The sequence below is a fragment of the Eschrichtius robustus genome, chromosome 5 (genome assembly GCF_028021215.1).
Source record: "Eschrichtius robustus isolate mEscRob2 chromosome 5, mEscRob2.pri, whole genome shotgun sequence".
NCBI lineage: Eukaryota > Metazoa > Chordata > Mammalia > Artiodactyla > Eschrichtiidae > Eschrichtius > Eschrichtius robustus.
In genome coordinates, this window is record NC_090828.1 from 67699469 (window position 1) to 67726053 (window position 26585).

General features: G+C 36.5%; 1 protein-coding gene across 10 annotated transcripts in view; it reads left to right on the forward strand.

The window, feature by feature from the left end:
* COBLL1 (cordon-bleu WH2 repeat protein like 1) overlaps window positions 1-26585 on the forward strand; it is a 150574-nt gene that overhangs the window by 117998 nt on the left and 5991 nt on the right. For 6 of the 10 annotated variants that reach the window (XM_068544989.1, XM_068544981.1, XM_068544984.1 and 3 more), the window contains 7 exons: window positions 9559-9712; window positions 10184-10258; window positions 11425-11544; window positions 16143-16377; window positions 17404-17498; window positions 21231-22879; window positions 24764-24940. In XM_068544989.1, the coding sequence (XP_068401090.1) occupies window positions 9559-9712; window positions 10184-10258; window positions 11425-11544; window positions 16143-16377; window positions 17404-17498; window positions 21231-22879; window positions 24764-24940 (2505 nt within the window). The remainder of the gene's footprint in view (window positions 1-9558; window positions 9713-10183; window positions 10259-11424; window positions 11545-16142; window positions 16378-17403; window positions 17499-21230; window positions 22880-24763; window positions 24941-26585) is intronic. The other 4 variants (XM_068544986.1, XM_068544987.1, XM_068544982.1 and 1 more) reach the window with 3 other exon arrangements.

The following is a 26585-nucleotide window of genomic DNA, read 5'->3' on the forward strand; positions in this document are numbered from 1 at the left end:
TCAGTAGTTGTGGCATGTGGAATCTTCCCAGACTGGGGCTTGAACCTGTGTCCCCTGCATTGGCAGGTGGATTCTTAACCACTGCGCCACCAGGGAAACCCACCACCATCCTCTTTTTAACTTGATCCTGATCTCTGCTTTTTCCTGGTTCATTTTGTCTTTTTTCATTCAAGATATACTACTCAGGCCCTCATCTTTGGGCATTTAAAAAATGTTATAAGGAATTACCACTAATAAGACTTGGTTACACGCTTTCTCAGAGTATTGGAGGGTTGATGAAATGAAAGCAGATTGCCTCAGGGAGAGAATGTAAAACCCTTGCAAGGATAGGTGTAACACAGTTTGTAAAATTCGTGTTTTGGTTTTATTCTGATATGCGTGGAGAAGGGCTGGAAAGAATTATATTGTGGCAGAAGAAACCCTCATCTGGCTTGAGAGAGAGTCTTGGATCTGTAATACGCCTATTATATTCTTCTTTGCTTTTGGTCATCTTTCTCATTGTCTTCTTCATCTTCTACCTTGAAGAACAAGCCATTGAACTTCTTTATGGTTTGGGTTTCTCCTCTGTAGAATAACGTTTTGTAATTAAATTTCCAGAACTCTTTTTCAACTCTGGTATTATAAAATCTTTTTTTTTTTTTTTTTTTTTTTTATAAAAGTTGTTGTTGTCATTTAAAATTGGCCTTTAACAGATGAAAGTGCTCTGCTGCAGGGACCTTTGGTTTGATCAGTGTTACCAGACAGTGGTATCTAGTCTTGGTATTACTCCTCTAAAGATTTTTGAACCCTAAAGAACAATAGCAAAATGAAAAATTGACTAACTGAGATCTTTCTCCCTGAACTCCTAACTGTAACACCAAAGTCAGCACAAGTGTTTTGGGCATCACTTAAAAGATGTTGAAGACAGAAAATTTGAGGAAGATACGCTCAGGTTAATGAGTTTGTTAACCAGAGAACACAGATGTTATCATTGACTAATCGTGAGTTTAAAACTAGATGATTTTGAGAGAAACGTAGTGGCAAGCGCAGCCACTCAGAATCCTCTGAAGAGATTTAATTTTTTGTTAGTAACTCAAAAAATCACAAGTGAAGAGTGGTGGTGGTTATTTAGATACCTGTAAGTGAATCCAGCTCTAATCTCATTGCTTCCTCTCGTAGAATTTATTTCAGCAGATTGATAAACACCCTTGAAATTGGCAGAACAGTTGCCTGCTTACATAGTGTGGATTTAAGAGCTCCAGGCTCTGATAATGCTGCCCTATTTCTTCTTTCCCTAATTACAATCATCTGGTACCTGGAATGTCACCCCTACTTCTTATACCCCTTCACTGATGACTTTTTAAAATCTAAGTTGACCTAAGCAAGACTTTCAGTGCTATAAATGAAGGATGTTAAAACAGGTTTATAGACAGAATAAGAAAATAGAATATGTAAGTCCTAGATTTTTAGGAGTCTGGAGGAAGTGCTGTCCAGGGGGCAAAATGGTGTAGAACAAGGAGATTCAAGGCAGCAAAATAAACTTGCTCTGGACCCACCAAAAGATAACATGTTGCATGAAAAAAACATTAAAAAGAAAGAAAGAAACTGGCATGTATGCTTTCATCCAATACAAGTCACAACACATGTGCATTTGTGTGTGTGTGCGTGTATACAGGTATAAGGTAAAAGGCTGGACACCAAAACTTCTATGAGGTGACCTATATTTGCTGAGATTTACAGTAATTTTTCTTTCTTTTTTTCCTCATCAATGTATGCACTGTTTGCATCTCATAGGAGATTGTGCTAATTTTATGATCAAATTAATAATAAAACTGATTTCACTGTAGTAAGAAAAACTTACCTTCAGAGCTTTGCCTATTTTGAAATTCAGTAGAATATCTTATACTTCTATATTACATTCACTATGGTATAATAATTATGTTTTGACGTTTAAGAAAATTGATTTGTTGTTTAAGTTGTAAAATTATTTTAGAATTCTTCTATCAAGAGTTAAGAGTTAAAGCTTGACCTTCAGTTATGTGAAAGTTCAGTCATTAGGATACTAATGACTAATTCATAGTAAATTAGGAAACCCTAATGCTAATTATAAGGTATTTTATAATATTTTATAGCATTTATTGAGAATGTCTACATTGGAGAAAGATAATGGGAGTCTGTCCCTTAAAAAGAAAAGAAAATTATATGAGTTTTAAGACAATTTTATGAAATTGCTTAAGCTCTCTTTAACCCAACTCCTCCTCACATGGGAAATCGTATTATAAACAAACTAGAATCCAAAAGCTTCAAATAGAAACATTTAACAGGACTTCCCTGGTGGTGCAGTGGTTAAGAATCCACCTGCCAATGCAGGGGACATGGGTTTGATCCCTAGTCCGGGAAGATCCCACATGCCAAGGAGCAGCTAAGCCTGTGGGCCACACCTAGTGAGCCTGTGCTCTAGAGCCTGGGAGCCACAACTACTGAGCCCGAGTGCCACAACTACTGAAGCCTGAGCTCCTAGAGCCCATGCTCCACAACAAGAGAAGCCACCGCAATAAGCCCACGCACCGCAACGAGGAATAGCCCCTGCTTGCCACAACTAGAGAAAGCCTGCGCGCAGCAACAAAGACCCGACGCAGCCAAAAAAAAAAAAAAAGAAACATTTAACGATGTCATTGATTGAATTTGGGCCACTGTATTTCCATCCTTTGATTCAGTCTTTTTTTTATTATTTTCCTATTTGTATTCTTCACTCTTAATCAGAATATATTGATTTCAGTGACCCACATCTTATAATTCAACTGTGATTAATAAGTGATCTAATAACAAGTACAGAGCTAGTACTAAGTAAATCTATTGAATACCATTCAATTCTATTTTCTTCAGCTAAATTTAGTTCCATTTTGAACCAGTGAATTCTGATCTGGATGTGAATTATGAAGGATTAACTATCTGGCATGGTTTTCAACTTGACCTTGCCACTTTCATTAGTGAATTCTGTTTCTCTGTGCAGTATTTTTCTTTTCACAGACTGTAAAATTCAGTGATTTACATTCCTGTTAGAGGTGCAGTTTTTGCTGAAGGCAGGCAGACTTAGTGACTCTAACTAAAGTAAATAATTGAATATCTCTAATTATTAACCAAAGTGCTTTTCCCACAGTAAGAAGAAACCTGTCTGTTTTCTTGTGTTGTAAATCCTTTGGACTTAAATATAATTTGATCTCAACTCCTTTTTAAAATTTTCAGTCATAATTTGACCAAAGGAAATGTACCTTGGCTAGGTGGTAAAAGCTAAAGACAGTTCTAAGCATTTCTTTCATTTTAATTTTTCACATTAAATGTATGAAATATTTCAGATTTATATACTATAATTCACTTCCCTGTACCCCTCACTAAGAATTAACAAACTGGTGTTAAATATTTAGCTTTTATTAAACTCCTTTAAGGTATGATGAAGCTGCCTGAGGTGACTTAAAGGTGGAGTTTTACACACAGTGGATTTAGCTTGTGCAGTGGACTAAGCACAAGTTCCTAAGTTGTTTAAGGTTGATTATAACTGAGACTCACCCTAATAGGACTCCCACCACCGCCATCACTAAAGAAAGTACAGTCTTAGAATAAGTACCTCCTTTTATCCACACTTTTTACTCTAACCTCTACACTACAACTATCATTTGCTTATTTTTTTACACTTTCACATACTTGAAAATAGACAAATTACATGTAATAACATTAGCTACTACTTACGGAGCGTGTACTGTATACTAGGTGCAGCACCAAGTGCCTTACACAGGTCATTTCACGTGAGCACCCAGCCCCTAGGAAGCAGGTACTCTTACTTTTCCCAGTTTGTGGAGAAGGAGGCAGAAGGTTGCAGGGACAATAAATGCCACGTTTCCCTTTCAAGCCCTGGCATCGACTCCAGAGGTCATGTGTTTGGTAACCATTACACTGGCTGCCTTCCAACTTGCAAACCCTCTGTAAGCTTCTCGCCAATTAGACAAAGTCACACTCAAAATCCTGGGTAGCTCAATCCTGAGAAATGCAAGAGTAGAACTATTGGGAACCTATTAAGGAGCATATTCCTGAAGTGCACAGAACAAAATGGGGCTTAAGAATGCATGGTGGCCTTCCTCGCCCTTCTTTCTTTCTTTCTTTCTTTCAACATTTTATATGGGAACTCATGACGTGTTTACTTAAATAACTGCAGTAGTTTCGTACGTCTACTTCTTAGCAAGCTTGTGTGCTGGATCCGTATATTCTACACGTATCCCACGGTACACGCCAGTTTTCTTGGCTACAGTCTATTTAGGAACACCTAGATCTTCTACCTCAAATGCCCCTTCTTTCTTGCAGGCTTTTACCCAAGAGAAGGATGTTTTCCGTAGACATAGGATCCTGGGGTTCCTCCATTTTAGTCTTAATAGCAATGTTTTAGTTAATCCAAAATAACTCCCAAGTTTGATTTTCTTTTGGCTGCTGCTTAGCTGATTGAAATTCTTTTCTAAGTCTCCTTAAAAACACACACACACACTCACACACACACACACACAAAATAAATTTAAAAACTCTTGTCTCTCTGTCTTACAGGACAAAGAAATGTATATTAAGCTATTTCCTTGAATGCTAATACTAATATCACCCATATCTCAGAACAAAACTTATATTCCTTTCACTAATCTATGCTGATTAAACTCACCATTCTTATTCCTTCAAAACTCCTGCCTTGGCCCATCTTATGTCAGTTGTTAAATTTACATTTTTGTCACCAAGTTAGTAAGCTCTTACCATTGATTATAGCATGGAATCTAGTGATGCACGTAACATAAGTTGACCTGGTCACATGCAGTGACAATCATATTCTCTTCAAAGGTCTTCGTTCTTAGTCCCTATGATCCAGTTGCTGGTCTGGAAACATAAGTCCATTTGCTTTCATGACATGCCCATACAATAGAGGAAGGGGGTAAATCTTATGGAATAAGGTTATAAAACATGTGCTCCCCCAAGATGTTCATGGCTTTGCCCGTCTAACGTGCATTCCCTCAGCTGTCCTCACAAATGCTATTAAAACTGTTTTAGCATTTGTAACACTGAAATATGTGTATTTGGACAAATTTTAAATTCTTTATCCATAGAAATATAAATATCCTGTACAAAAAAAAGTTAGCTTATTTTAAGACCTCTAGGGTGAGAAATGAAATATATGAGTTTATTTTTATTCTGTCTTTGAGTTATTAGGTCCATATAAATTTGTGAGCCTCTGTATATACATTCCTCCCTTTTTTATCTCTGTGCTATTTGCTTTATTATATTATAACCAGAATTTAAGAGCTCTAACTCCTAAACAGATACTACTGTCTGAGAAATTCATGTTGTGACTGCTTTTACCAGGTAACAGACCAATGAATGACAGTGGCTGGGAACCTGACCTAAAGGGGAACATGGGTTGTTATCAGACTACATGAAAGCAATCGGTCCAAACATGAGAAACACATTTTCAGCATGGAATTAGAAGGAAAATCAAATGCTGCCATGACTTCATGCATTCACCAATTACTTATTGTTCACCTACTGTGTTCCTACGGATAAACTAGGTCTGTGATAGGAATGAGGCATGCTTGAATAGGGCCTTACAGAAGTAAGCTCATCAAGAAATAAAATGACGTCTTCTACTGCTTTTGATGGTTTAGATCAATATTTTAAAAAATGAAGTGTCGTATTGTTTTAGGAGAATGTTTGGCCTTCTCCCTAACGATCCCTAAATTTCTTACTTTTATAAGATAGCAAGTGAAGGTTTCCGAACACAGAGACATATCATCAATAAGAAGATTTTAATTTAAACTTTATGTCCTATTCAAAATGATATTTAAATATTGCTGATCCATCACTACATTTCTTTCTCAGCTCTTTGTCGCTGAGGGCCCTTCTCCTAATTATTTCAGAGGTCCAAGCAGCAGTTGAGGGCCCACCCACGGGGTTGGGGCGGGTGACCCTCTGATTTAATCAAAATTGGCTTCAGTGACTCTGAATCAAAATCTGGGTTTGGGTGGCAGGCCTTAACTCTTTTCATGCTGGATTATGGAGACGTCTGAAGAGTTCTGTAGGAGGGACCAGGGTGATGAGAGGAGAGGAGATTGGTGGCTGCAGCTACTTACCAACTGGTATGGAAGAAGTTTAATGTTCTGATTACCGATAAGGTCAGCCTGGTGCCACCCTGTCTGACCCCCTTGTTAACATGAGTTAACCTTAGTGAGAGGTGTGCTCTACCAAGTGCCTGCCGTATGGACCTGACTCTGCTTCCGCCGCGTGAGAGGAGCTGCCTTCCGCTTTTGTCCCTAACAGAACTGCCAGTGATGTCAGCTAACTCAGACTTTTCTCTGAGAGAGCAGGCTTCCTTTCTTCTCTGGCAGGAATATTATAACATTACAAAATAGTAAATTTGCTAAATTTGTTGTGGTATATAGCGAGACATAATGACTGATAAACATCTTATGAACTAGGCCGCTTCCCTTAGTTGTACTTACATTGTCTCTTAAGATTGGAATGGCCCAAGCTTTACATACTCTCCTAGTCCAAGTTTATCAAGGCCTTTTATTTGCAAATGAAGAAGGCAGTATCTGGTTCATTTCTTTCATTCACTCAACACGTATTTATTGAGAAACTTCTATGAGACACACTTTGTTCTGGAGACACGGAAGTGAGCAAAATAGGAGGAAAAAATATCCTTGCCCTTAGAGTCAAACCTGGTGGAAGCAACAATAACCAAGGTAAAGAGGCCAACTCTGTGGTATGTTAGAGAGTGATTAAATGCTGATCATAAAGACCAAGCTGGGAAGAGGGATAGGAATTGTTGAGGCGGGGTGGGGGAGGTCAAGGAGGAGCTCACTGAAAAGGTGACATTTGAGAAATGACCTGAAGAAGATGATGGGGTAAGACATTAAGTTATTGGAAGAGCCTTCCAGGGACAGGGACAGCAAGGGCAACCACCCTGAGGTGGGAACCCTCCTGGCACATTTGCGGAGAGTGTGAAGGCCAGTGTGGCTCACTCGGCTCCACACCTGGAGAAGGAGGTGGTCAGAGAGGTCTAGGGGCCAGGTCGCCAATGGCCTTAGAAGTCATTACAAGGACTTTAGCTTTTCTGTACCAGTTGGGAAATTATTAGTGGGTATGGAACAAAGTGCCTTCCCCTGATTTTTATCTTAACAGGATCCTTTGCTGCTATACTGAGGAAGGACTCTAGGGAAGCAATGTGGAAGAAGCAATACAATTAGAAGGTTCTTGGTGATGGCTCACTCTGTGGTAGCAGTTGAGCTGGATGAGCCAATAGGATGGACTTGATATGGAGTGTGAGAGACAGGGGACATGGGAGGGTGACTGCAAAGTTTCTGGCATGAACAAATGGAAGAATGACTTGCTGTTTTTATTGAAACAGGGAAGACTGTGAGAACAGGGTTATTTTTAATAGGGGAGATGAAAGGAGGATTATCAGGATCTTAGTTTTAGACATGCTGAGTTTGAAATGGGCTTCAACATTAAATGAAGATCAGACAGAGGTCCCGGATGGAGACATATTTTGGAAATCATCAACATATAAATAATACATAAAACCCAGAGATAGCAGACATTACCAAGAGTGAGTATAGATTCTAAAGAGAATATGTCCAAGGACTAGATGAAAAGGAACCAACACAGAAAACAGAGAGTTCAGATCCTTGCAGAGTAAGGAAATAGTATTCTGGATGTAAGAAAAAGAAGATTTTAGAGGGTGGTCAACCGTTTAATGCTGCTAATATGTCAAACAAATGAGCTCTAAGAAGTAACCACTGATTTAGTGATGACGGAGGTCATTGATGACTTTGATAGTGTAAAGGAAAAACTCAGTTTTCTACCCATGTAGGGAAAAACGCAGTTCTTTCCTACTGTGTGTTTCTTCCCTGTGAGTCTCCTTTGCTACTCACACAAAACATTTCACTTCTGTTCAACAAATGTGTGGAGGTTTTCCCCCAGACCACCAAGCAATTTTTAGATACCAGCATTCAGCTAAATTCTGACACCATCTACCCAGAGACAACATCAGATTCCACAGGATAAGGGCTCAGTCCCACAAGACGGCCCTCCCTTTCCTACACACACTTCAGGCACCAGTCACAAGCCCAAGTTATCACCTCTGCTCCTGACCAACCAGCTATTGATTAGAGATACCAATGACCCCCTTCTTGGACTTCAGATGCCAACCACAAGTCCAGGTTGTTACCTATACTTCTGACCAACTAGCTATAAATCAGAGGTTCCTTCGACTCCCTCCTCAGGTTTGAGTAATTTGCTAGAACGGCTCACAGAATTCAGGGAAACACTTGCTTACATTTACCAGTTTCCTAAGGGATATGATAAAGGATATAGATGAACATCTAGATGGAAGAGATGTATAGGGCAAAGTATGTGGGAAGGGGCATGGGGCTCACACTACCTGTTCAGGTATGCCACTCTCCCAGCACTTCCACGTGTGCACTGACCTGGAGGCTCTCTGAACTCCATACTTTTGTGATTTTACGGCAGCCTCATCACATAAGCGTGATCAGTCATTAACTCCATTTTCAACCCTTCTCCCTTCTCAAGAGAATGAGGGCAGGGCTGAAAATTCCAGGCTTCTAATCATGACTTTCCCATGACCAGCCCTCATCCAGGAGCCCATCCAGAGTTGCCTCATTACAACAAAAGGTACTCCTATCATCCAGGAAATTACAAAGGTTTCAGGAGCTCTGTGTCAGGAACTGGGGCCCAAGACCAATATTAGAACAAGAAATGCTTCTAGTGTTCTTGTCACTTAGGAAAGTTCAAGGGTTTTAGGAGCTCTGTGCCAGGAATGTGGGCAGAGACCATGATATATTTTCTATTATCTCACAGATAGGAATAGTTTTAATGGATCAAAGGTTGAGAAAAATCTGATTGGAGGGGTTCAAGTGGGAGATGAGAAATTGGAGAAAAAAACTATGAATAACACTTTTAAGCAGGTTTGTTGTAAGGGGAAAGAGCAAGATGACATGGCAATGGGCCAGGAGGCACCGGCCAGCCTGCTGACAGTCACATGCTGTGAGTGTGAGCATTAGCTGTGTATAGAGTCGAGGACCTCAGATGACCTTGCCCTTGGTAGACATACAGATTTTTGAAATGTTTGTCATTGATGTATTGTGCTAAAAAGAGAAAGATTAATCAAGCCAGTCTTAATGTACAAATATTCTTTCCTTTTTCACTTCTTACTTTACATCCAGTATTTTCTCTAGATTTTTCTTTGAAAGCTAGTTTTTAACTGCGTTGCCTATGAGTCTTCTACATTTTAATTAGTTGTTTACATGCCGGCCTCCCATTCTAGCCTAACTTTCTTGAGAAGCATCATATTATACTTTTCTTTTACATATCCGTCTCTGACACGTGGCAGATAGTCCGTAAATGCTTTTTGATTGAATGACCATTATGTTTCATATTGGCATATGATGTGTTTGATGTAAAGGTCAGTGGCTTCCGAAAGTTTGCTGTTCATTTCTGAATAGAGATTCTATTTGATCACTTTGTTTTCCATAGAGTTCCTGTGGAGCGGGCAGGGTGAGGACGGGCTCTCTGCAGCTCGGTAGCACATCCCGTGGGAATTCATCTTTGAAAAGGACAAAGCGAAAAGCACCTTCCCCACCCTCCAAAACAGCCCTGCAACAAAGTGATGAAAATAGTCACGTGACTGGTAATGTTACTTTTCCCATTAACATTAGTGTTGTGTTTTCTTTAATATAGACAATAGAAATGATATAGGTTATAAATCACATCTTTTTATTAAATAATATTAGTACTTAAACTTAGGCTTTTAATCAATTGATTTTAATAGTAATACTTAGATAGTCCCTGATTATTCTCACTACCTTTGAAAAATCTGCATAACGAAATAAAATTTAAAACTGTACAGCTCCATTATCCTAAAATGAGCATGTTATAATTTGTGAGTCTATTCAGAAGGATACTGCCTTTCCAGGATTGACTACATGTAGGATTGGGAATCAAAATAGATTTTAGCTGTATCACAGCTAGACAAGTACAGTGGCTTCTAATAAGGTTAGGGCTATCTTTTTCTGAATTATATAAAAATGACTTAAGGTACTAAGGAATTGTTTCATTGGTGAATGTGACTTGCTCAGAAGTTGTGTTTCTTGTCTTCTAGCCCTGCAGTCGGTACCTGCAATTCCTACAGACAGTGTTTTAGAAGCAAACTCTTCTGAGGGCCTGTCCAGCCCAGGTATGACACCTCTGTTCCACATCATGTAACCACTGAGAAAGAACTTCCAGGACAGTTGAGGAATCAATCTAGTCGTAATGCTCTGTATATGAAGGAGATACAGATGCTTTGTCTTCATTTCCCACATTATATAGTATGAAGTGAAAAATATTCCCCTCCCTGAGTTCAGAGTGTGAAACACAGAAATCACAATTTTAGTTCTGCGATGGTACCTTGAGTGCTTTTCCTACTAGGTCTCCTGCTTTTCCTGATGCAATGTCAGTTTGCCATTTATTAATCTTCTCCCCAAGAGGAATGACACATCTTAGTTAGGAATGTACCTTGGTGTGTTCAGAAGAAAACTTACATGAAGGTGTTAAGCATCATTCTTTACGCAACTGTCGTAGGTGTGACTTCATATTGTCCTAATCTGACGGTAAAAATTTATTATGAAATATTTTCTATTATATGGTTTTATTTTCGATTCTCTCCAAATAAGTGAAATTTCAGTAAAAATCTAATACTGTTCCTTAATATTTTTAATAATAGCTATTTAGTAGCTATAAGTATGATAAAATTTCTTAATCGTTAGGCTTAAAGTTAGGTGTAAATGAATATGACAGACTAATAATGTTTAATCAAAAATGGAATATTACTATGTCAGTACTTTAGCACGGAAATAATTTGATAGGTATAAAAATTGCTTAATATAACTACCTAATTTTTATAATTCACATTCACAAATACAGAAAAACTCAGAAGCACCCAAATGCTCCTGAATCTTTAATCCTTAGGTGATATTTAGGAATTTAAGATTTTGATATAGAATTCTCCTTTCCTCTGTGATTAAAAACACTATCATTAGGTAACTAGTAATGATTTTTCTCAAGTCTTACCCAGAATAATATCAATGATACCATTCTGTTTCACAAAGGAAATTTATTAAATAATAACGAACTATATAAATGAAATGAGAAGATTTCTGAAGTATTAGAGAAAAGTGGCCGCTATTCAAACTTTGCTTGATAGCTGTTTTTCTTCCTTTTTTTCCCCTTTTACCTCTTCTTGTTTAATGCATGGCTAATTGTGAGTTAACATATCTAATTTCTTGTGAAATGCTTCTTGGTCTCTGCTTGCTTAATTCTGTTTTCTAAGTGCCATTTCCACAGATTTTACTTCTTTGGCAGAATCCTCCCTTCGCCCTGGGTTCCCCGGTCACGAACAGTGTGCTGTGCCCCAGCTGCCGGCCGAAGCCCCTCTCTCGGAGTGCCCTGGAACGCCCGAGGTAGCTGCCGCACCTCTGCCATGTAGGTGACCTGGCCTTCCCTGCCTGCTGCTTTAAGACAGATTGAGATGTCATCACATTTAGATTTGGTTACTTGTTGATTCCTTTTGTAAAAATGTCTCATAAAAAAAATAGTAGTTTCTGCCTTGTCACTTGAAATTCTTGGAGTTTGATGTTTTCCCTAATCACATAGTGAATGAATATGGCAACATGTAAGATGATAATCAGTGGCTCTGAAGGATTTCAGCTTCTCTTCTATTTAGCTTTCTGCTTTTTGGCAAAACTGTTTGAACTTTATTATTTTCAACATATAACTATATAAATATAAAAGAATACATATATATTTTTTCTTTATTGAAGTACTCTTTTGTTATCTAGGCCCGGCTTATTTTCTACAGTATTGCTTTTGATTGGGATTTTTATTTTTAAGTGATCGAAATTTTTTTGTTACCAGAAGGCAAAACTTCATAGTTAGGTAATATTTGAATTTTTCAGTGACTCAGAAAAAGTCCTTATCACCTCAAACCAGTTGTTTAAAATCAGTATACTATCATACAGTCATTAAAGGAATGAAAAATTGTGTGGCCAGTTTGGGAAATACTTTAGCAGGTTTTTTTTTTTTTTTTTTTAATAAAAATAAGGATTTATTTTCTATATGACCCAGAAATCCCACTCCTAAGACTTCTCAAGAAAAGTTAAAACGAATGTGCATACAAAAACCTGCATGTGAATTATTATAGAATTTATGTAATTGCCAAAAATGGGAAACAGCCCAATGTCCCTAAACTGAGGAATGGATAAACAAAATGTAGTTTGTCCATACGTTGGAATACTACAGCCTAGCCAAAAGAAGGAACAAATATCTAATACATGCAACAACATGGCTAAATCTTAAATACATTGTTAAATGAAGGAAGCTAGACTTAAATGGCAAGATGCTGTATGATTTCATTTATATGACATTCTTGCAAAGGCATAACTATAGGGATAATTGCTGCCAGGGGCTGGGGTTAGAGAGAGGAGTTGATTACCAAGGAGCCTGGGGGATTTTGGAAGCTGATGGAATTGTTCTACATCTTGATTGTGGTGGTGGTCACAGAAAGATAGATAGATAGATAGATGTCAAAACTGGACATTCCAAAATGTATTCCAAAAATGATGACTCTTACTGAAATTATACCTCAGTTTTTAAAAATGAAAGATAAAACAACTCTGTCAGAAATTACAGCAGTGTCTGACACAGTGAACTTTTTTGAATAAATGAATTTTTTTAAAAAAAGTTCACCAGAATAGATTTAATCTAATACGATTCTGTTTTAGCAAAGAGTAGTATCTGTCAAACAATTCTGCCCTTTTGACCATCTCCAGGAAAAATACACAAGGTGTCCCAAAAGGCTTAGTGAAATTTTAAGCTTTAATAACTTATAAGATGCTACAAACTAAGTTTAATTATTCAAATTTCTTTTACACATATTACATTTTATGAATTTTAAATAATTTTTTAATTTTATTTTTTGTTTCAGTCAATTTTGCCATCTTTAGAGGGACTGAAAAAATTAAGATAAATATATTCAAATTAAATTAGAAAGCTACGTAAGTGTAAAAGAAACTTCAACAATTACAATTTCAAATGATTTTTTATAATTTTCTAAACATATTTTGGAAGTTGTTATATCTTACAGCTACACTAAAGTTTTGGATACTCTGTTCTTTGAAAGTGAATTTTCTTCCCTTAGAACATGTGAAGCTGAAATATGATAGTTGCGATCTAACATTTGTGAAAATTATTCACTGTTCAGAGCCCCCACTTCGCTTTGTTGCTGTCGCTGTAGTTCTAAAATTTGGCCATAGTATAAGTCTGTTAACACATACAAAACAAACTTGATTTAATATTTTTTAAAGCTTGGAAAAAATCTGTACTAGTCAAACAACAACGAAGTATGAAAGTGCTCTTGGTTAGAATTTTTAAAAAGAATCACAGCCTTTTCTAAGACTTTTAATGACAGGAATGCAGTTCAAATATATATATTTAAGAAAGCCTGTATGATGCTTACAACTACTAAGTTATAAAACCCCAGAAAAATAATTTGAAAAGATTTCTGAAACACGTGACTCATTCTTCATACTTTGAGACCAGTTTCTCAGTGAGGACCTCATACTTAAAGTTGAGGACCTCGACTTTTTAAAGAAAAGTGTATCTATATAAAACACATGTGACGGTAAAGAGAGAAGTAGGGAGAAAGATCAATAATTTGCTAAATGTTACCTCAGTTAATATAATTTCCAAAAGAGCTTAATATATACCAAGGAGCCATCTATAAAACATACTTGCATCTAAACCATAATGGCCTTTCATTTTTCCTTGATACGCAGTTTTCAAATTATGTAAATACACTCTTACTGTATAGATGTAATATGCTATTGTAAAGGCATAATATTGTACATTGGCATCAAAATAACTATTTCATGTCATGATAAAGCAAGATTTATATATATAACTATATACATATATTTTATATATAAATTTACTTAAAGTCAAATTCTTTTTTTTATCAATTAATTAATTTATTTTTGGCTGCGTTGGGTCTTCGTTGCTGCACATGGGCTTTCTTTAGTTGCGTCGAGCGGGGGCTACCCTTCGTTGTGGCGTGTGGGCTTCTCATTGCGGTGGCTTCTCTTGTCGTGGAGCACAGGCTCTAGGTACGTGGGCTCAGTAGTTGTGGCATGTGGGCTCGAGTGCAGGCTCAGTAGTTGCAACACATGGGCTTAGTTGCTCCGCGGCATGTGGGATCTTCCCGGACCAGGGCTCAAACCCGTGTCCCCTGCATTGGCAGGCAGATTCTTAACCACTGCGCCACCAGGGAGCCCTTAAAGTCAAATTCTTTAATGTTTTTTCTAAGTAATCTGTTTTTTAATTTACAACAAAAATGTCATTAAAATTCCCTATATTTGTTTATTAGAAAGCACAAATAGCATACTTTTCTGTCTATATGCTTAAAGATACAATTAAAGAAATACATTTTAAGTACTTCACATATTCTTCAAATATGTTAAACTTTTTGTTAAATTTTGTAGATGTGCTGATCACTATAATCCAGTGCTATACTACCCTTTTTACCCCTCTATTGTGGTAAAATTAAACTTTGTTCAGCTGCTATTATGTAAGTGGAAGTGTTGAATTATATTTATTTATTTTTATAAATTTATTATTTATTTATTTATTTTTGGTTGCGTTGGGTCTTCGTTGCTGCGCGCAGGCTTTTCTCTAGTTGCAGCGAGTGGGGGCTACTCTTCATTGCGGTGCACGGGCTTCTCATTGCGGCGGCTTCTCTTGTTGCAGAGCTAAGTGCGTGGGCTTCAGTAGTTGTAGCACGTGGTCTCAGTATTTGTGACTCACGGGCTCTAGAGCACAGGCTCAGTAGTTGTGGCACACGGGCTTAGTTGCTCTGCGGCATGTGGGATCTTCCCGGACCAGGGCTCAAACCCGTGTCCTCTGCACTGGCAGGCGGATTCTTAACCACTGCACCACCAGGGAAGCCCTGAATTATATTAAAATAAGCAAAGATCCAGAACCTCATTCTTTGGTTTAAATTTACTTTCACAGCTAGTGTGGACACCAATTGCTTAGGATGTCTCCTCTTTTACCCTGTTGGCCATTTGGTGTTAGTGCTAAGAAATTATAATAAAACAATTTCATTCAATGAAATATTAACCACAGCTATTGAAAAGAGTCATACACACACATATATTGATATGGGACGACCTTTAAGACATAGTTAAGTGGAGGAAAAAATAGTTAGTGTAAAACATCAGGTATATTATGCTTCCATTTATATTACATAAACCAAGAATAGAGAGAAAGAAGGAAATGTATGTATATCTGCTTAAACGGTATATGCTCATTATACTTTCTGATAATATAGAGGAAAAAAAAACTGTTAAGGGAAGTTGCCTCTGAGAATCAAACTGAGTAGGAGTTAAAATTAATTTTCGTTGCATAATACTTATTCTATTTGTATATTAAAAATTATATTAAGCATCTAAGTAAATGGCTTTTCACCTTGGTTGCACACTAGAATCACCTGAAAGAACCTTAAAAAAATTCTTGGTCGCTCCCTTCAGAGATTCTGATTTAACAGATGTGGATTAGAGGGGAGCATCAGTATTTTTAAAAGATGCTCAGATAATTCTCAATCGTAGTTAGTACTGATAATTATTGAGTCAAACTTTATAAGTACACTTGGAGCCAATCTAAAAATCTCGTGTTCTTTTTGTTTACATTTAAAGCCATTGCATCAAGGTAAAAATCATTTAAATTGAAAGATACATTCTTAAATGAAATATGTAACTTGAAGCTTATGAGCTTAAATAACCTCTTTTTTCTACCATGAATAAAACCGAGAGAGACAGCATATTATTTTTAGAAATGTGTGTCTGAGATAATCTGATTATATGTTAACATAATTATTCACCATTAGAAAAGTATTTTACTATTAGCTTTGAATCAGAATTTAAAAGAGTCCAACTAATTATTATTTTAAAAATTCCTTCCCTGCCAGGATTGCATAGGATGAAATGAGGCAAATTAATATTTAGGATTATATCTTCATTTCTTTGTAGCTGGAATAAGCTCTGATTACAGCCTTGAAGAGATAGATGAAAAGGAAGAACTGAGTGAAGTGCCTAAAGATGAGGCTGAAAATACTTCTCTGAAGTCGCAAGACATTCCTACTGTATCTACTGATATAATAAATACACTGAAAAATGATCCTGACTCAGCCCTTGGCAGTGATACTGGAGAGTCCTCACAAAACTCCAAAGAAGAAAAACAAGGAACTAGAAACACAGATGGACAGTAAGTAGTCTGTATGCCAGAAGTGGTGGTGGTGGTTTGTTTAATTGATACTAGTCTTCTGAAATGTAGAACTGATATTTTAAACACAAGTATAGTCATTTCTTTAGCTTATACTTTATCCCTTTTACAACCATTTAAAAAAATGTTTATTCATAAAGTATCAATTTACATGTGACTGTTTTTAAATAAAATCAAATCCAACAGTTCTGGTATCCCTGTGGCAGATCAACCATAACTTGTAGTTATTTTGTATGAAGATTAGCATTTTTGTTTGCATTGCGTTTGTTTTGCCTATTACTTATTTGGCCTAAATGAAATATTTAATTTTCAATTTTCACCAAATGCTCCTGAAGAATTTTTACTAACTGCTATATAAAACAATTCTGCATCTTAGAATATGATGTTAAATCACTAATATTACTTTTACAGTCAACTTTATGAAGCAGAGAATGCACCTTCCCCTTGGTCCTAGGAATCGAAAGTTATAGTAAAGTATACTTACATTCTGTTAGAAATGCCACACTATGAATAAAGATGAAATCAAGTAGGCAAAATAAACCATTTTGTCAAAGTTTTATTATAATTTGCATGGGATTGTCTCCAAATTAATCTCTTTTATCACCAAAAAAACCCCCAGTGAAGTCAGTTCACATCCTGACTTGCCACAAGCTGAACTTGCCAGATGCAAGGAAAATGTCTATGAGAGTACATTTCATTTAGTTCCTTTTTCTTTAAAAGATAATAATTGATAATAACAAAAAGACACTGTCTTGGGGAAAGTGTCCATTTTACCAAGCTTCTTACATCTTTCTTTGTAACAGGGTCACCATATGAAAGCTAATGTTTCACAGCAGCATTTCCTCTCAGTTGTATTCTTTCTTTGCTATTACATTTCTAATATTTGGCAGAAAAAGATGATTATTCCAGTCCATCTGTCTTTGGAAATTATTGCCTGTTTTATCATCATGTATGTGTGTGTGTGTTTCAATAGTATCAATATATAACATGCAATATCATATTTTACAGAGGACCACACATTATGGTATGTAATTCAAGCAACAAAGCGAGGGTAGCTGACAGTGTAAGAAACCTGAGGTCACCGGGCCCAAACCAGGAGAACGGTGAGTTCTATAAACACTAATAGCCAACACTTTCATAGCACTTGCTATGTGCCAAGGACCTTTCTTAAACACTTTATACATATTAACTCATTTAATCTTGTATATTAACTCATTTATGGGTATTATTACTTTAGTCCCATCTTACAGATAATAGAGCCACAAAGACATTATGTAACTCACCTGAGGTCCCACAGTAAGTGGTGAACCTCAAATTTGAACTCAGGCAGTATGTGTTCAATACGTGTTGATTCCAAACTGTGCTTCTAACTACCATGTGTTCTAATGTTGTTGTTGTTAAATCTTAGAGGTTATCTAACCTAGATCTTGGATCTTAAAGATGTATACTCTGTGTATACTTACGATCTACTTCTCTTCTTTCCTTTTACTGACTCCCTAACCCAAGCCTGTTTTATTTCATAGTCAGGTTGCTATACCTAAGGTGAAACTTGTCTGCCTGATTTTTCAGGCCCAAACCATCTAATTATGTAATAGTGCTTACCAGTATTTCCCACTCCCCACCCCCCCGCCCAAATCAAGACAATTTATTCTCTTTCTCATGATATATTTCACTCAGTTCTATCATTAGGCCTATGCTCATTTTTATCTTTGCCTGGAAAATAATTTTCCACCTATCTTCACTCATTCAACTATTATCCAAATCCTGCCACTTTACTTATTCTGTTACTTGATTACTAGAAGCCATGTAGTTCTCTGTCTCGACTACTCAATTGGATTGGACAGTCTTCGATCATAGAAATTATATCTGATACTTTGTTTGAATTCCTTATAGCAGAATACTGAGATACGGTTAAAATATATATTTAGGATTGAATTTCAGAAAAATGATACTATACAAATAGGAGATGCAAGGAATACACAATGGTATTTTAAGGGGGTATGAAGGAAGTGCTTATTCTCATAGTCCAATCTATTATGTTAATATATAAAACTAGGTTAAGATTCATAGAAAACATAGGGATATATATATATATATATATATATATATATATATATATAAAAAACATGGATTATCCCAATGTCACAAACAAGATGGACAGATGGATAGATATAGATATGTCATTTTATATATGTGGTATGTGTTGGTTAATTTGAATATGTATGTCTCTGACTCATTTTCCTCATGGTCAGTACCATCCTGAGCTACAAGTGTACAACTTATATACTTGTATATAATTTCCCCCTTTTTTCTTCTTGACTCAGTTTTTTACAACATACGCTATGACAGCAATAGCATTTCTATTGAGAAGTCATGATTTAAAAGCTGTTTACTTCTTTTAAAAATCATAGTCAAATTAAATCATTTTTGCTAAGATTTTGGCATCATAGTAGTGCTAGGGTCACAAATACATTTCCATAATACATTTATTTTGATTTGCACTTGATTTACAATGACCATTGTCAACTCTAGGTGATTTTTAAAATAATTTGTTATCCTTAAACTAGTTTTATTCTCCTTTTCTCCTTTTTTTTTTTTTTTTTTTTTTTTTTAACCTACCCTGTATACTTTCATCAGGTTGTTGATGTTGGTGTCAGTGTTGAGTAGGGGGAAGTACAGTATAGTATAAAATATACCTTCTCCCTCAACTGGCCATTCTTGAAAAATGGCCTGTCCATTCATTGACATTTCATTGGCATTATCATCGATATGTTGGAGGATGGACTAGCTAATGAATTCAGGAGTGATTCTAGGTTTCTAGGCCTGACAATCACTGAAAATTTTGAAATTGTGAAATTTTGATGAGAAATTCAGTTAGATAATGGTGAAGTAGGTATAACCCACAGAAAATGTGAAAAATAGAAACTTAGAGTTCTAAAACCAGTAAATCAGGGTTTGTTAGAGGAGATTTAATTTAAAATATATTTTTTATGTTGATTTACCTTCTTTTGGAAAATGTTTCCATTCTGCAACTGGGATATACCTATATTCAGTGGAAAATGAAAAATTAGCAAGAGAAAAGGAAATATATTTAGGCTCATTTTCTGGTGCCAGGACCATTTCTTAAATTCTTTTGTGCTCATATCAGCATTGGGAGTACCACTTTTCATATAGATATTAAAAACACTTAAGAACCAAGTAAATAAGAACATAGGCAGAGATGTGCCTCTTCTGTGGTTCCTAATCACGTGTCCTTAATTTTATAAATCACAGAAGTCACTAATTATTAGTCACTAAGATAAGAAATCACTTGAATAGACAATATGTATTCGAATAACCAGTTGCATTTTATGTGGGAAGAATAAAAATTAATTCCATTTTTAAATTATATATGTAATTTAGGAACCTTGCAACATAATAGAAAATATAACCACCATGATCAAATAATTATGCAGTTAGGCAGGGTTTAAAAATATAAAGATTAAAAAAAAAAATTGTATCCAAATTTACCTGGCAACATGATTTTTTTTTTTTTTTTGCATGCATATCTTTCTTTTTTCTTTTCTCTTTTCTCTTTTTCTGTTTTCACAGAGGACCCATTTTAAATAGCTCATGATATATTTTAGGCAGTGAACTTTATCTTACAGATGAAAGTGAGTGATTATAAAACTATAGAGAAATACTTGACATCCTTTCACAATTTGACCTCCAAGGCTCACATTTCACTTGTGCTGTGCAAACAATCATATCTGAAAGGAGAGGCCACTGAGGATTTTGAAGATGAGGGCTAGCTGGTTATTCAGAAGAAATGACTCTTCCTGGCATTTGACTAGAGGAGCACAGTATATAAATCACTTGGCTTAGTACAAGACACATGGTACACATTCATAAGCCTGTGTTTCCTTCCAGATGCCTCATTCCAACTCTTTGCCATCATGTTGTTGGCTGGCAACTGTTGCTTTGTTAACCTAGACACTGGAAAATGATTTTTGCTTTCAGGAGGTCTGAATTAAAATTAAGAGGAAAGGTAGTGCTGGGGAGAGGGAAGTTGTTTTCTCTACCTGGATCCAGACATGAGAAAAATAGTTATTTTTTCTCACAGAGAAAAATCAAAACCCACATGATTGTTTTTATGTAGTTGAAATCACCCATATTGTGACTGAAAACAAAGTCCTCTAAAAGTATTTAGCAAGGACACCTAATTAATAAGACAATCAACTTAGGTTCTGTTTTTATTTCAGCTCTTAAAGGTAAGGTTTTGTTGTCTTCCTTAATTAAAACTGGTAGCATTTGCTGGGATTGTTTCCCTTTTAATGTTAGGTATGAAATATAAATATACTAGGGATTATAGAAAAGACAGAGAATCAAAATGGAAAAAAATAGAAGAATAAAAACATTTTTTAAATTTGTCAATGTCTTTTGTGATTCTTAACAATGACTGAAATATGGTCTTTATTTAAAAGAAAAATCACAGCTATCTTCTATGAGTACTTGTTTTGGGCAATACACTATCCTAATAAGCATGTTACATAAATGATATATATAATACATGTTTTTGTTTACATCTGAGCAAACTGAGGCTCAAAGAGGGTAAGTAATATGATGTGGCCATACAGGTTGTAATTAGTCAAGCTGGATTCCAGATTCAGGTCTCTATGATATCAAAGCCCAAGCTGTTTTCTCTGTATGCCACTACCTGTATAATTTTTGTATAATTGGTAGCTGAAAATTATCTATAGAATTCAAATCAACCTGTTTCAGTTTGGGAGAGGCAGGCATTGAAAACTTGAGGTTTTCTATTTTTTTCATATACTTTATGATATTTTTTCTCTCAGTAGATCAAAATGAAATAATTGTCATTCCAACAAACACAGAAGACAGTATGAAAAATGGAACGAGGAGAACAGAAATCAATGTAGCAGGTGTTGCCAAAAGTAACAGTGTGGACATGGAAGTTGACAGACTATCAAACTATCAGGCATATAAAACTGATACTGCTAGACGTTACAAGGAAAATCATCTTGCTGCTTCATCAGCACCAGATCAAAAACTGATTCAACCTAGTGCAGAAAAGACAAAAATGCAAGATGCAGCAATTCAGACAATCCCTTCCTGTGACAGTTTTGATGGGAATCACCAAGATCATAATTTGTCTGATGTCAAAGTTGATGAAAGTGTGCAAACTTCAAGTAACAACAAATCAACTCAACACTCATCTTTAAGCCCACAAGATTCTTTAGATACCTCAAGAGAATTTGGGAGTCAGGGCGCCCTAATTATATATACAGAAGAGCAACTCACCATAAAAGATCCAATTTGTGCACATGGTAATGATGATCTTTTGCCTCCTGTAGATGGGACTGATAAAAATTCAACAGCTTCTTATATAAAGAATTATCCATTTTACAGAAAACACTATAATCCCAAGCCAAAACCTTCAAATGAAATTACAAGAGAGTACATACCCAAAATTGGGATGACTACTTACAAAATAGTGCCTCCCAGATCCCTAGAAATATTGAAAGATTGGGAATCGGAAACCATAGGGTATAAAAATGATCAGGAGATACGTACTTTAGGAGAAAAGGACACTCATGAGAATGTGAAAGTAACTGCAATCCAAACAGAAGATCCTGTTATTTCTGAAAGCCCAAAGGCGCCAGAAGCAGACCTGAAACCAAAGCCTACCCTGAGAACAGAGCATCAGGTGCAAAGTGAGGAGAGCTTTACCCACAGCACAATGTCAAATCCTCTGAAACCTACTCCCAAAATGACGAGAGACACTGGCACAGCTCCTTTTGTGCCAAATTTGGAAGATATAAACAGTATTTTGGAGTCAAAACTTAAATCTCGGGTTTCAAATCCCCACTCCAAACCAAGTTCTTTTTTCTTGCAGATGCAAAAAAGAGTTTCAGGTCATTATGTGACATCTGCAGCTGCCAAGAGTGTTCAAGCTGCCCCTAATCCTACTCCAAAGGAACTAATAAAGAAAGAGGTGGAAAGGGATACAATACCTCCTCCAGAGCCAGCTCTTTCTCCCTTAAGTAAAACAACTCACTCTCCTCCACAGCCACACATTGAAAACACTGATGACAGCAATCAGAAGCCTACTGAAACCTCTCCCCCTCCCGCAGCCTCTCACCCTCCCGCAGCCTCTCCCCCTCCCGCAGCCTCTCCCCCTCCCGCAGCCTCTCCCCCTCCCGCAGCCCCCAAACCTGTTCCTCTTCCCAAGAGTCAGTTAGCAACACTTAACCTGAAGACTCTGAAAACTTTTGGTGCCCCTCGACCATACTCCAGCTCTGCTCCTTCACCGTTTGCCCTTGCTGTGGTGAAACGGTCACAGTCTTTCAGCAAAGGTCGTACAGGGTCATGCAGTGAGGAGGTCGGAGGTGCATCCGCCCGAGCTCCAACTGACACAGAGGGAGGGAAGATTCCTTCCGTAAATATGTTTGTGGACATCCCACAACCAGGTGTGAAAGACAAGGTAAATGTAACCTTTTTAAAAGTAAGGGATTCTTAATACAACATGGTTTAAATGGGGTTAACAAAGCATGTCGGTTTGTTTTTGTGTTACTTAACTCTGAATTCGTAATCTACTAGAAAGCTACTGTAGGAAGAAAAGAGTAGTAATACACAGAATCTGATTATTTATTCTCAGAGTTATTCATATAACTTGATCAGATATTACTATAAGCTCATCATTATATAATTGTATCATTAGCAAATATTTAAATTTAAAGCTTCTTTGCTCCTACATTTGTATAGTGTACTAGTTTATAGTTCTGACTCCCTAGTTTTCTGTGTTTTGCTTATCTCAGTTTGTTTATAACTTTTCTGGATGTTCTGGTTGACTTTATTTTCTTTTCCAATTCTCCATAATGGCAAAATAGTTTTAATTACATAAAAACATAAGCAGTATCAAAGACTAGATAAAATAACCGAACATCTCTCAGCTCTGTATTTTCTATCATATACACTCAACCTGAGCTTACCAAACATTGTTATATATAATTTAAATTAAAACCAGAGTTTAAATAGGTAATTTTCTTAGTTTCCCATTTTGTTAATTCAGTGTCAACTTTCCAGTTATATGTATGTTGAGCAAAATATCACTTAACCACCATCTAAACTTAATGGTGTACAAAAAAGGGATTTGTTGACTTCATGTTTGATTAACTAATGATATAATTTGCTAGATTCAAGTAGTATAGTCAGGAAGAAATTCACAGTATGAATTATGATAATCCCCATGCAATTTTTAAAAAATACATTGTGTACTTTTACTCTGATAGTGTTTAAAGAATACTTTCATATTTGTATGACAGTTCCAGAAGCATTTTATACTATTTTTTCAAACACTCCCAGAGTAACAGAACATTAACCATATTGCCAAGTAAAGACTTTTCCATAATTTTAAAGCAGTATTTACCTTGAAAAATATTTCTTCATATGTTTTCACATTTATGTTTATTACTTTGATATCATATCAGGAAGAGATACATGATGCAGAGGTTAATTCTTTACTTGGGAATAAAGCCTGAGTTTTTTTCTTAGAATGGAATACCATTTCTAAACAACAGAAGCTTGATTTAGATAATACAGTTTTTGAGCCATTGCCTGAGTTCTGTTTAGCTCATCTTTTATAAAGATAGTCATCTGGCAGTTCGAAAAAGACATTTTTAAGATTGTTTGAATACAGTTGCCAGTTAAATCAGTTACTAAATATTCCTTCCTAAGAAGTTTAATTAAATTTTTGATTCTTAAATTTGGAAATTTCTAATATTTATTTTTAGTCTCATGAGAAAAATAAAGAAAACATGGCCATCAGTTAGCCCCTGTGACTTCCAGAAACACAAAATAAGCTGTTAAATAGTCACGAATATTCCTTTATTAGAAGATACATTAGGTTCAACAAGTATGAAATTACCAATATTTGTCCATTTGTACCATCAAAAATAATTTCACAACACTAATATATTGGAACTACGAAAATGGTTTTTTGGGTTTTTTTTTTTGTCTCTGAAATTTTTATTATTACTTTGGCTCTTCTAGCCAACTCCACTGGAGAAATCGGCATTATTTTATTTACTCAAGGACAGTAAAATTACCACTGCATTTGTGAAACAAAAAGAGGTATCACTTTCCTTCCTTAGCCTCCTGAGTTCAAGATGAGGGAAAGTAATGCCCTCATCTTCCAGCTGAGCTCTGGCAGCAGAGATAACTCAGTGGATGAGGAAAGAGAGCTGAGTCTGAAACACCAGTGAGGCAAATGGTGGTTCTTAAAGAGCTGTTGATGATGAAAATGTTTTGCGTAATGGCCCATTCTTCACCTGGTATTCATATAAATATTTCACATTTATTTTTATAGGAAAATAACTCTGCACATAATGAACAGAATCCCCAAACACCATCTCTGACTGACGGCCCATCATTCACCCTTAAGAGACAAAGTTCTTCAGCATTCCAAAGCTCTGACCCAGAACAGATCCGACAGAGTTTGCTGACTGCAATTCGTTCTGGAGAGGCTGCTGCCAAGTTGAAAAGGGTAAGTTTTCTTTATCAGATGGGTGACAGTGGGTTTATTTTCAACATTGTCAAACTCATACTTAGGGGAAATTGTTTTCTGGCTTTTAAGTCTGAATAGGGAAGATGCCAGAAGTTACTCTTTTATGTCAGGGGTCATTTTTGAAGTATAAGCTGAGAGAGTACTTAAAAATATGTCAGGTCTGTTTTCCAAAACATGGGCCAGGTGCAGAACACGGGTTTTGCTCATTATTATATATCTATATATAGAAAGTGCCTTGGACTCTTATTTTAAAAAATTGTGTTAGCACAGCAAGAAAGAGTCTTTTGGAAAGAAAGTCCCTCCTTTATTCCAGAAAAGCTGCACTATTGTGGGAGCCTGCAAGTTTTCAGTCATCGCTCCTACAGTAATCAGTTACTACCATACGTGAGATTGGGTGGTTGGGCGGGGGGAGGAGTTTTATAGGCTAAACCAAAATAATGTAGGGAAAATCTAGAGAATTTAGATGAGACCTAATGCAGAAATTCCAATCTTAATAATGCCCTGCCAGAGTCTAGCTTCTCCTGGATGTAGGAGATGTGTAGGAGAGCAAGGAGGTGTGCCCCTTTCTTGGGCAAACACCAAAAAGCGTCACAGGGAATTATGTGCAGATGAGTTTCCTCCCTTTGTCGCCTTCATCCTCTGAAAGAGGATGTGGTGCAGCCTTGAGCCTGGCATCCTCACTTGGACCTCCCAGAGGCTGTAGTTTCCCTAAATGTCTTTCTTGTTCTTCCCTTAGTCATCTTGGTTGCAAGTTCCTCAACAACCAAGACAAGACAAGTACTCATTATTTCACTGACACCCTAGGCATTTCATTTTGTGAATTCCTTCTCTAATCATTTTAGAAGCTATTTAGAGAAGAGTAAGAGACTTGTTGAGCAAAACACTGAACTCAACAAAAACGAAATCTGCCAAGGAACAGGAATGCTGCAAAGATAGAAAAAGGGGGAGGCATCCTCGCCTGTCTACACAGCCAGCCTTGCCTGTGTCAGCCAGCTTCCTGGATGGGTTTCAGTGGAGCCCTGAGTGACGGCCATTCCCACAGAGGACTTGGCGCTCCCATCTGGGCACACATGGTGACAAGGCAAAATATTGTGTGCTGTCAGGAGTGGAGGAAACATGAAGGAATAATTCAGGGGAGTAGGTTTGAATTTTGTAGATTATTTGTAGAGTTTAAATTAAGGTGCCAGGCAGCAAAAAACCAAAAAAAAAAACAAAAGGAATATTGAAATTGGTATTTCACAGGTCATGACATCTATATTTTGTGTGTGTGGGGGGGGGGGAATATGTCCCTGTAAATAAACTGTACATTCTCATTTATGAAAATAATTCTATTTCTAATTCTGTTTCTAATCTTGTAAATTAAGGATGAGTTTCAAAGTTCTCAATTCAATAAATTTGATAAATATTTTTTTAAAGCAGAAAAATACCAAACATTGTACTAGATACTGGAGATACAAAATTGAATAAAATGAAGCCTCTGCCTTCTGGGTGTTCATAGCCTGGGACTGAGAAACAGTGGTACCTCAGGCTCATGGGAAAACAGAAAATAACCGCAGTGCCTTTGTACTAAGTCAGTGGATATATTAATCAGTTTCAGTAAACTAATTGCGGAAAACAGTGCATT